The sequence below is a fragment of the Salminus brasiliensis genome, chromosome 22, assembly GCF_030463535.1.
Source record: "Salminus brasiliensis chromosome 22, fSalBra1.hap2, whole genome shotgun sequence".
Taxonomy (NCBI): Eukaryota; Metazoa; Chordata; class Actinopteri; order Characiformes; family Bryconidae; genus Salminus; species Salminus brasiliensis.
In genome coordinates this window covers 1,650,459-1,662,608 of record NC_132899.1, presented here as the reverse complement: position 1 = coordinate 1,662,608, position 12,150 = coordinate 1,650,459, and the positions used below count along the sequence as shown (strand labels likewise).

General features: G+C 44.0%; 1 protein-coding gene across 1 annotated transcript in view; it reads right to left on the bottom strand.

The window, feature by feature from the left end:
- Window positions 1–5,744: 5,744 nt before the first annotated feature.
- The window catches only part of zranb1a (zinc finger, RAN-binding domain containing 1a), a 9,780-nt gene continuing 3,374 nt past the window's right edge, over window positions 5,745–12,150 (bottom strand). Inside the window, exons 2-3 of the mRNA XM_072667093.1 lie at window positions 6,301–6,867; window positions 5,745–6,210 (exon numbers count right to left, since the gene is read on the bottom strand). Of these exons, the coding sequence (XP_072523194.1) occupies window positions 5,745–6,210; window positions 6,301–6,674 (840 nt within the window). The 5' untranslated portion in view covers window positions 6,675–6,867. The remainder of the gene's footprint in view (window positions 6,211–6,300; window positions 6,868–12,150) is intronic.

Here is a 12,150-nt window from a genome sequence, read left to right as displayed (position 1 = left end):
TCTGAAAGTATCTCAGCTTTGACAGCTGCTGAACTGCTGAACCCAGTCATGCTCTGCTCCACCTTGACCTTCTGCTCTGGTTGACAGACGTCACAGGTAAAAGAGAAAAGGAGTGTGCTGTCAATCAGGCAGGGTTATCAGCTGGTTCACATCACATTAGGCCGGTGGAGTTCGGTCCCGGACCCCCGGGCATTCTGCACTCTGCATTAGGCGTGTGGGCTCTTTTTTTCAGAGACGGTTTAGTCATTACTCAGGTGTGCAGGAGCAGGAAAAACAGGTACGTATTGAGGCGCTCTGACTACTGTAGAGGAGTGTGTGTGTGTGTGTGTGTGTGTGTGTGGATAAACACAAACTAGTGCTGGGGACAAATCCAAGCAAGTGTTATTAGAGCCGGGGCGGAAGATGCCTTGGACAGGACGTCCCGTACACTTCTCACCCAGCAGATTCTCTGGCTACTGCAGACAGTCCAGTCATCTGTGCTGCTGGCCTGTGTGGTCAAGCGTTAATTAAAACAGGGTTCCACTAACGTTGCTAACGAATTAAAGAACCCATTTCAGTACCATACAGAAGTGTTTTGCTTAGAATGCAGAACTCCAAATATATATATATATAGTATATTTGATTAATTCATTAATTATTAATTATTTGCCTTTATTGATTTATTGTTTTTATTTTGTTTTATTTTCAGTTTAATTTGGAGTACTTATCTCTTCAGATTATAAACACTGTAAATAAATACATTACTATACAAATCCAGTCACCTTTAGCACAGTAAAGTAATCGTGTCACTCGTGCCGCTGCGGCGAGACTCAGACTCGGCTCCGCCTGTCCTGTTGTTCCTGTCATCACTGGTAACGCAGGACAGCAGACGGCTGGAGTAGCTTAATGCATTAGCGTCTGAAGCACTTCGGGCCGGGCCGGGCCGGGCCTGCTAGCAGCAGCAATACGATGAACAGCCATAATCTGACACTGCGACCGCCATTAAACCAAAGGCTATGTGACAAGTGGGCATAATGGCAAACGGTCTGTCACCCCGGTGCACTGTGGGAAATACACTGCTCAACAGGGGGGAATGGGTATGACTATGGACGGGTGCGAGGATGGACATATATGAGGAAAACTTCTGACAGGCAGTGTATACACACACACACACACACACACACACACACACACACACACACAGTGAAAATTCGCAGCCTGCACACAGGACCATGTGATCATGTGCAGGCACGCGCCCCCACAGATCTGAGTGATCACTGTTTACAAGCTGGGGGTCATTTTTTGGCCAGGTGCACATGCCCAACTTATTTATAGCCTCTGTAGAGCAAAGCAGTACAGCGTCCACAGCAAACACACACAAACACACACACACACACACACACACACACACAAACACACACACAGCTCAGTTTACCGCTACAATAAATGAATGAGGGTCATTAATGTACCGGCGGGTCGTTTTCTGGTATAAATGAACTGAATGGAGTGTATTAAAGTAACAGCCGCTGGTCTCACTACCCTCTGCACTCTCCCCCACTGCACACTCACTTATACAGTATTAGACAGAGCCTCGTACCCAGAGCAACTCACACAACCTCTCAGTGCACCGTCAAATCTACACCAGCGTCTCTATTCTATTTCAAATCCTACATCAGCTACATTACTGTATAGAGTCTGCGAGTCCGAGTCTGCTGCCTGTTCATCAGACTCGAACCCCTGACTCTGGTCTACAAAGCCAAGACTGGTCCAGCCAGCCCCTCCGTACTTGATGGTGATGGTCAAAAGCCGATCTGCACTAAGAGCCCTTCCAGCTTCAAGTACGGCTCGGCTCGACCCGCCATCCCTCAAAATCCACGGAAGACGAGCGTCCAGACTTTTTACTGTCCTGCACCGAAGTGGTGGAACAAACTTCCCCTGGGTGTCCAAACGGCAGAGTCCAACGCTTACTGTCCTCAAACCCAGACTGAAGACCCTCCTCTTCTGAGAGTGCTCAGGCGAAGAGAAGAGTACTATGGTCTCCATACTGACTTGTGTTTGGTAGAGTCTAAGATTAGAGGATCTTCTGGATTCTAGCCTCTACAAACTAGCTGAGGGTGTTTTCTGAGTAAACAGTGAAGCTCTTCTGTAAGTCGTGGAGAAGAGCGTCTGCTGAATGCTGTAATTGTGTATGTAAATGTAAATGCAGTGTGGGACTATTTTACAGTGGAACATGAGAACCCGAAATGATGTAATATCTGTGGTTCTAGAGTTCTCACTGTGTTAGAGCTGCTTGTCCTTCAGATGTTTACCCATTTTCTGCTGCTGCTGTAAACACTCGCACCACGTTTTCTCAAATTACGGCTGATTAGGAACTGATCTATGGTGGAGCCACTCCGTTTTACCAGCGGGAGAACCGCACTGTACAGCGCATTCAGAACCTGAGAGAAGGAGGCCAATACACACACACACACACACACACACACACACACACACACACACACACACCATAGAAACACAAGCTCATTCACTACACTATAAAAGGTATTACACATCAGCAGCTGACAAACAAATAATAATATAAGTAATAAAATAATGATTTTTTTTGCCTATTATTAAATCAGCAATTAGCTTAAAGGAACAGCATTAAAACACAAGGCTGTGCCGAGCCCAGACCCTGTGTGTGATTTCATCCGGTCAGGACGTACCAGCCTGGTACCCTCATACAGAGTCTTCATTCAGACAGTGCTGAGGGGCCCGCAGACCAACACTGCTCTGTTCAACTGATTACAGCAGGAATTCCACCCACAAAACACCAGCCCAGCCACTCCTAACAGAACCAGAACCAGAACCGTGTTAAACCAACGATCCCTAAAACCTTTCATTTCATCTCTAATCATCTCCAGGGATCCTGCAGCCCTTTCATTTGATTATTAAATGCATTTTTTTTATTATTGTTTTAAATGATTTACTTCTTACTTTAGTATTAAGCTACTCAATTACACAGGAGTAGCTCATCCATGTTAAGTACATAGAAGTAGATACTTTTCGAGCACATGCTGATTTACAAGGGAAACTCAATGGATTTAATAAGCAAGTATTTAAAAAGTATGTACTCAAAAGTAGGTACTCAGTGGCCTCAACGAGTATCAAAGATTATCAAAGATTATCCTCTCAGTTTACCTAATAAGCATGTTGTTGATGTACTTAAGCATGTACTTAAAGTAGAGAGTATGGAGTATCTACTCTAAGTAATCAAAGATCATGGAGTCCATGAGCATCTACTCAATGAGCAAGTACTGAATAAGCATGCAGTCAATGTACTGAATAAGCATGCAGTCAATGTACTGAATAAGCATGCAGTCAGTGTACTGAATAAGCATGCAGTCAGTGTACTGAATAAGCATGCAGTCAGTGTACTGAATAAGCATGCAGTCAATGTACTGAATAAGCATGCAGTCAGTGTACTGAATAAGCATGCAGTCAATGTACTGAATAAGCATGCAGTCAATGTACTGAATAAGCATGCAGTCAGTGTACTGAATAAGCATGCAGTCAGTGTACTGAATAAGCATGCAGTCAATGTACTGAATAAGCATGCAGTCAGTGTACTGAATAAGCATGCAGTCAATGTACTGAATAAGCATGCAGTCAGTGTACTGAATAAGCATGCAGTCAGTGTACTGAATAAGCATGCAGTCAGTGTACTGAATAAGCATGCAGTCAATGTACTGAATAAGCATGCAGTCAATGTACTGAATAAGCATGCAGTCAATGTACTGAATAAGCATGCAGTCAGTGTACTGAATAAGCATGCAGTCAGTGTACTGAATAAGCATGCAGTCAATGTACTGAATAAGCATGCAGTCAGTGTACTGAATAAGCATGCAGTCAATGTACTGAATAAGCATGCAGTCAATGTACTGAATAAGCATGCAGTCAGTGTACTGAATAAGCATGCAGTCAGTGTACTGAATAAGCATGTAGTCAATGTACTGAATAAGCATGCAGTCAGTATGGAGTATTTACTCTAATCAAAGATAACTCCTCACTGTATATATTAGGCATGTACTCACTGTACTTAATGAACTTTTTAATTAATAAGCATGTACTTAAATGTACTTTAACATGTACTTTAGCAGCATGTACTCAATGTACTTAATGTGCATAGACTTAATAAGTATGTATTTAATTTAGTCCATGAGAATGATAGATAATTACTCACTGTACTTAATAGGCATGTATTTAATAAGCATGTACTTAATAAGTATGTACTCAATGTACTCCATTAGCATGCGCTCAATCTAGAGAGTATGGAGTATTTAGCCTCAGTAATCAAAGATAACTACTCCATGGACTCCATAAGCATCTACTCAATGAGTAAGTACTTCTAAAGCATTTACTTAATGAGCAGGTCATTAAAAAACTAACTAACTAAATAACTGCTCCCATTCAAAGTAAAGCAGTACAACAACCTGCACTGTGTCCAAAAGTATGTGGACACCTGCTCCTCCAGCACTTCTTCTGAGATCAAGGGTATTACCCAGGAGTTACACCACCCCCCCTGCTGCAGTACCAGCCTCTACTCTTCTGGGAATGCTGTACACTAGTTATTGGAACATTGCTGTGGGTAATGGAGTTGATTTGATTGTATTCAGTATGAGAGTGAGAACACCAGTGAGGTCAGGTGCTGACGTCGGATGATCAGTTCTGCCACTCTAACTCAGCCCAAAGGTCCTGCATTGAGCTCCAACACTCCAGAGAGCTCAAAGCTTATAAGGGGGGCCGTACACCCCTGTGGGTGATGCTCAGCATCGGGCATGGTGACAGGAGGGCTGTGATCATGGCTGCTCCAGAGCATCCGTTCTATTGGTCAGTGATATTCTATGGAGATTATACAAAGTGACCATTTAGATCATTCTATATTCATGTTCGTGTTTACAAATCCAAATCGACCCACACTGTCCAGAGCGAGGTTACAGGGTAAGAGAACAACACACACACTCACTGAGAGTGAACAAAGGACAATAGTGAGCAGTGTGTTAATGCTCCAGGCATAGCACAGTCCTCGCACCATTACATCATACAACACAGTGAGAGTGAGGCACGACAATACTGGGGCTGGTCACCGCTCCATTCACAACGGTTAGTAGTCTCACTTTCACACACACACACACACACACACACACACACACACACACACACACACACACAAAACTCCACAAAAATCTCCAACATGTTACAGTCTCTAACTGAACACCAGCAATGTGGTGCCACAATTGAGGGGTTTCTAATAAAGTGGCCAGTGGTTGTTCCTGCTGTGCCTAATATGCTTGTACCCATGCTACTATATCAGTGTCACAGCTGTGCTGAGAAAGCTCCACCATCCGAGTAGGATGATCACTGGTAGAATTTGATAGAATACAACGGCCTAGGAGACGGTAGTCTCTGGGGAACGACTACATGCTAGCAGCGATATTCCTCCGATTCAGGATTCAGGTTTCAGGAACTGCATGTAGGAGCGCTGTTCAACGCCCCTGGTGGTCAAGACTGAGAAGCCCTGCCTTAGCACGGCATCTGCATAGGTTTAGTCAACCAGCTACGCTGTAGAACACTGTTTGGATAGCAGAGAGAACCTTGCTCAGGGTGAAATCTGCTGGCCTGACCTGTTTTTGACAGTTAATGGAAAGTAACTCAGACCTCCCTGTCTCCTCAACAAGCTATGATGCATAAGTATGAGGCATTGCCAATTTCTGGCCTCACAATGACTACAGCACGCCCTCCTTACCTGCACAGGCGTTGAGGAACAGCCAGTCACTCTTCCTCATGCGGTTCTTGATCTGCTTGAGCTTTTTAAAGTCCATCTCCAGCTCCTCCTTGCTGCCCTGGGCTCCAGCCGCCAGTTCGATACACTGAATGTCCTGAATCTGCACCTCCGAGTCCCGTTTGGACATGGGCGGAGACCGCCGCTGGCCCACCGGCCCACACACTCCTCCGGCCCGCGGGGGGCGCACGCGGTCCTGCTCGTTGATTACTGGAGACAGCTGGTCCGGCTCCATCAGCTGGATGGCATCGTTGGGCCGCGGGTGGTCACACACCACGCAGCGCGGCGACTTGGGCCAGTTCTCATACGTGCAGGCCGCACAGATCCACCTCTGAGCGCGAGTGTTCAGTCTGTTCCTGTCGTTGTACTCCTCACACGGGTCCACAGGGGGCACTGGTCCAGATCTAGATCTAAGGGTGGGAGACAGATCAGTCCCAAAACGGCTTCACTAAGACATTTAACAAAACGTGCATCTTATTAATCAGACCCAAAGGGAGTACCTGAGGCCTGAGCCGGAGGTCTGGGGCGCTTCGGTGGGGCTGCAGGAGCGCTGCCTCTGGCACAGACACTGTGTACACCGGACGGCGCGAGGCCAGTTCAGGTAGGTGCACAGGTGGCAGGACCACTTGCCGCTGGGCTCGGTGGACTGGGCTTGGCGGACGCGAGGCCTTGCGCTGGAGTCCGGGCAGATCAGGAGGCTGCTGCTGCCCAAGTCGCCATGCGGAGGGTCCAGCATGGAGCCGCCCTTAAACGGCTCCTCCGTGATGATGGTGCCGTTGGGCCTCTGAGCTCGACACATGGTGCATTTGATAGCAGACGGCCAGTTCTCGTAGGTGCAGTACTCACAGGCCCATTTCACACCCAGCTCCGTCATGATCACACACACACTCACACACACACTCACACACACACACACACACACACACACACACACACACTCACTCTCTCACACACACACACACACACACACACACACACACTCTCTCTCTCACACACACACACACACACACACACACTCTCACACCAGTGCTGATGTCACCTACAGAGAGCAGGCAGGCAGCAAGCTGCTGGAAAGAGGAAAAGACAAAACACATGCAGCTGTTAATAACAATAATAACATTAATAATAATAAATACACACTTTAATGGTGATGTTTAGGCTTTGTATGTCCATTTATATAAAAAAAAAAAGTTTAAGAGTACGGGAGGAGTGTGTTCAACCAGTAGAAACACCCTTAATCAGTACTCAGTATCAGCTCCACCTTAACTCAGCAGGATCATGCTGACGCTCCACTGACTGGATCAGGGAGAAGGGCGTCTCCGTCATTCCCACTCTGGGCCGGAGCGCTGCTGCTGCTGCTACTGCACTATGGAGGTTTGGTGGTGGAGCTGCAGGAGGAGAACCTCTCTCCAGAACTGCTGCTGTGTAACGCCGCGTTTGCTTTTAACAGTAATCAAATGGCTGCACTGGCCAACGCTACATTCAGTCCAACACTGTACAGACAAAAGTATTGGGACACCTGCTCATTCAGTGCTTCTTCTGAAATCAAGGGTATTAAAAGAGCTGATCCTGCTTCTGTTGGAGTAACTGTCTCTACTGTCCAGAGAAGAAGACTTTCTACTAGATTCTGGAGGAGGAGCACTGCTGTGAGGATTTGATTGCATTAAGCAACACGGTAGTGAGTACTGGATGGAGCTCCTTCACCATCATTCCAGAGAACACAGCTCTTCCACTGCTCCACAGCTCCTCAATGCTGGGGGGCTTTATACCCCTCTAGCCCACGCCTGGCATTAGGCAGCATGGAGTCAATAGGGTCATGATGTTGATCTGCTCCAGAGAGTCCTATTCTATTGGCAGTACTTCTTCTCTACAGGGACTAGACAAGCTGTGTGTGTGCATTTGCACATCTGTGTCAGCAGTGGGTGCAGCTTAAAGCGGCTGAATGCATTCATTAGAAGGGGTGTCCACAAACATTTGGACATATGGTGTAACTGTAGATCTCATGTGTGCTAATTTACCCCTGACAGGTTTGTTTTTAAAGACGAGCCGAATGTCTCAGCTGAGCGGAGGGGTGGGGGGTGGGGGGTGGGGTCAGGGCTGTAATTCTATATGTTGTCCTCCGTGTGTTCCCGGGGAAACTGACACCGGAAAGCCGGCACTGGCCTCCATACAGCAACTGTAGATAAAGAACCTGACCACAGGAGACCAGAGAGCCCGAGGTTTATGATCGGACACAAACAGGGAAGCCCGGCCGCAGGGTCCGGCACAGGGAAAGGGTCACGGTTTTCTGACCAATCTTGCGAAACAGAATTTAAATAAATGTTATATCGTTTTTCCTCAAGAGCAACAACATATGCAAATTGTTTTGGCTTTTCTTGCTTCTGATTGGTCTGCTGAATCAGAGTTTGGTGTGAAATCTTTGTAGAGAAACGCACCGAGTCCGATCTATTGACTGTGGTGCTGAACGGAACAGTTCCCGGTACAGTGAAACATCATCACTAGCTACAATTCCACACTTCAAAAGGTTTGCTGATGTTTCCATGGAAACAGACAATGTCAGTATCAGCGGGTCTCCGTCCTCTCAGCATCGGTGAAAAATGTCAATTAGGCGGTCAATAAAGAGCCGGGGTGGAGGCGGGGCTTAGTGAGCAGTGGGCTCACAGGATAGAAACCAGCCAATCAGCTCTCACCGTGGCAACCAGTGGGAAGGCCGCTGCCCACTGCTCGGTAATAGTGGGAAAAATCCTCACTCCACTTACATCATCAGTAGAGGCGGAGTTACAGACGCAGCAGAACTGAAGTCGCAGCCAGTAGGGGGCGCACCGTCAGTAAAAACAGCTCAGAACCAACAGCTCTGATGGAGGAACATCAGGTCAGATAGATTATGGGGACGTCAGGGAAGCCCACAGTGCAGATTAGACACCTCGTAAATCCATAAACCCAAACTGTGCCTAAATACTGACATATATTAATATCGTAAAACGTTTGTAGAGAATGGTTTGACTCGTAATTTGTGCAGAATGATGGAAATCGAGCTTCCTGTAGCATCGGCAGGTGTGGTGGTCTGTTAGAGCGCTGCTGTAAACAGATGAGTCTGAGGGGGCACCACTGTACATACAGCCATACTCAGCACTGAGACATACAGATCAGGACATACAGAGAATGAACTGTTTCACATCAAACCACTCAATTTCTCCATAGATTTGTAAACTGCAGTGGTCAGGGACGATTACTCATATACACTCAGTCTGGACATCTACCAAACCTGCACATGAGCTGAGAAGAAGCCGGAGATGTTGAATAGCCGAGGCCGCTGAAGGCCGCTGAAGGCCGCTGAAGGCCGCTCACTCGCAGCTGTCAGAGAGTCTGTCTATTAACTTACAGATTTTTTTACCAAGCTGGACTTCAGGAGGGACAAAGTCTAGAGGAGTTAGATTTCCTGTTCAAAAACACCTGCTGAGCCACTCAGATCAACCCACCTGAACCACAGCCGTACACCAACCACAGATCAGTACATCTGCACGCTACAGTTCGTATATAGACGTCTACTCAGGCCACATATGGATATGCAGCACTCATACCTGTACAAGATTTCTGATTACAGATCAATTTATTTTTTTTATTTTAGTGCCGTCAAGCGATAAAAATGAATTAATGATTCTAATTAACTACAAGATAATTAATCTAAATTAATTCATTGCTGTTTGCTATATAAGTATTTAAAAAAAAAAGAGTGAGTCAGTGAATGGATAACTGGTACAGACTGTTGGGACTGGGCTTATAAGCTGTAAAACCTCGACTAGCCCTCGGCCCTCCACCATCGAAACTGGTCTACAGTCCATTTTCACAATCCATTTTGCGATTGAGTTTGTTAGTCGGTCTCGGTGGTCGTACTGAGTCTGCGTGTAAAGCCTGGATAAAGGCTTTGGGTTGAGGAGAGATTTCAGGCTGGAAGTTCTCCGGTGGAAGGACAATTCCCGGTTGCAGAACCTGCAGAGAACCGCACTTATATTTAAAGTTCCATCTGTTTTTTGGTTTGTTTTTTTTTTTAAAGGCGGCAAAGTAGAGCGGCTGACGATGTGCCAGGTCAAAGGTCAACACGAAAAGCAATTAATCAGCCCCATTTTAAAAAATTGATAAATTAATCAAAGAAAAATATTATGCGTTAAAAATGTACGCTTAATTTGACAATTTGACAGCCCTAATTAATGTTTTTTTTTTACATTTTTTTCAGCATCTATTACTTTTATTACTTATATAATAAAACTTATATACAAGTAATATCCTTTATATCAGGAAAAGGTGTAATATATAAGTAATATACTTTATAGGTTTGAACTTTTTTAACTTATTTTTCTTTATTCTATTTATTGTTTACTGTATTTTCCTCTCTCTGTGTTTGTTACTTGTGTTGCTCACATTAAGTGAAATTCCTTGTATGTGCAACAAACTTGGCGAAAAAAGAGAGAATTCTGACTCTGATTCACACATCTGAACATAACGTTAACATTACGATGTTGATTCCCACCGATCTTCCCCTCATTTTTAGTTTTTGGCAGCTGTAGGTCGACACTTTTATTCTGTATCTCAACGTAATGACTTTATATGAACGAATTATATATCTGGCGTGATTTCATAATAACTAAAAATGACTTACTCAAAATAATAATGTATTTACAAAATATAAAATATTTTATCAAAAGTCTGACAGTGTTTTTACGATAATGACTTATTTTAAATATTTTATATTTATTGACTCTTAGAATGACTCTTTTTTTTATGTTGACTCTCTGTTGGTTAGATTTTGCTTAATTACTCAATATGTATTTAATGTTTCATTTAATGACTCCAACAACGACTCCACCACCTATAATCACTTCACGCTCACAAGTTCTCAACGTTTCAAACGTCCCAAGAGTCCTCAGTTGTCTATAATTTTCAAGAGTATCTCAACATGATGACATCAAAATCACTCCCTGTCTCAACATACATGTCATCAGCATTATCCACACATCCCACATATTACGCACACATGTGAAGAAAAACGGAGATACTAAGTTATTATTGCAGAACCTCAAATCAATATTTCAGGAACGTATGTAGTTATTACAGGAATTTAAGTCATTCTGATGAAGTTAATTAAAAGTTGTTAATTAAAAACTCTGCAGAAAATAGTTGTTATTATTACTTACACAGTAAGTCATAAAAGTCACATTTAAAAAGGAGGAGTAATTATGATAAGAATAAGTAAATATTACATCAAATCAAAAACGCAGTCATTGTTATTATTAGGAAACCACATTGGGCTCAGAGTGGCTCAGCGGTCTAATGTCCGGGGGTCGCTAGTTCGAAACCTGAGCGATGCCGCTTTGCCATCAGCAACCGGAGTCTGAGCGAGCACAACTGGCAGTGCTCTCTCTGAGTGGGTAGATGGCGCTCTCTCCCCTCATCACTCTAAAAGTGATGATAAAAAAAGTGTAGTTCGTGGCGCCAGAATCAAGGAATAAGTGGTGTACTAGAGCTGGGCAATATGACGATATTTTACCGTATGGTGATGAATACTGTTAAGAGGGGCTTTCTGACGTTACAGTAGTGAAGCGATATGATGGGGTGTTTGGTTCAGAGAGTAAAACACAAGATATACAAACATCTTCACATATAAAGCAAGAGGTCTTCATTTGCGAGATATATATATATATATACACATATATAAACATGACATACACATGATTTTAACTCAAAACTAATCTCTCTTACAAAAGTGAAAGACAGTGGTGAGGAAATCAGCCGAGCTGCTGACAGACCACAGGGCAGCTTATATCAAAACTGAGAATATAATACAGGGCCTAAAACTAAAGTATAATACTGCTTCTGTTATTACTATATTATTATATATTACATGTTTATGTATATTATTATTACTACTACTATTACTACTACTACTACTACTACTATTATTATTATGATTATTATTATTATGGTAGCTGTAGGTCAACAACATGTGGTTGGTGTGGCGCAACAGTTAACACCACTGCCTGCCAGTGAGCTGCCACACCATGTGGGAGGCTGGGGTTCGATTCCTGGGCTGGGTGACTGTGCTGCCCTACATCAAAAGGAGTCCTTGGGTAAGACTCCTAACACTACACTGACCCTCCTCTGTAATACCAGTAACCTTGTAAGCTGCTCTGGATAAGAGCCTCAGCTAAATGCTGTAAATGTAACAATTGTATCCTGTATTATAACAACAGCGTGATTTTACTTATACTTTACTTTATACTTATACTTTACTTATACTTTACTTTATACTTTATACTTATACTTTACTTTATACTTTACTTTATACTTTAACT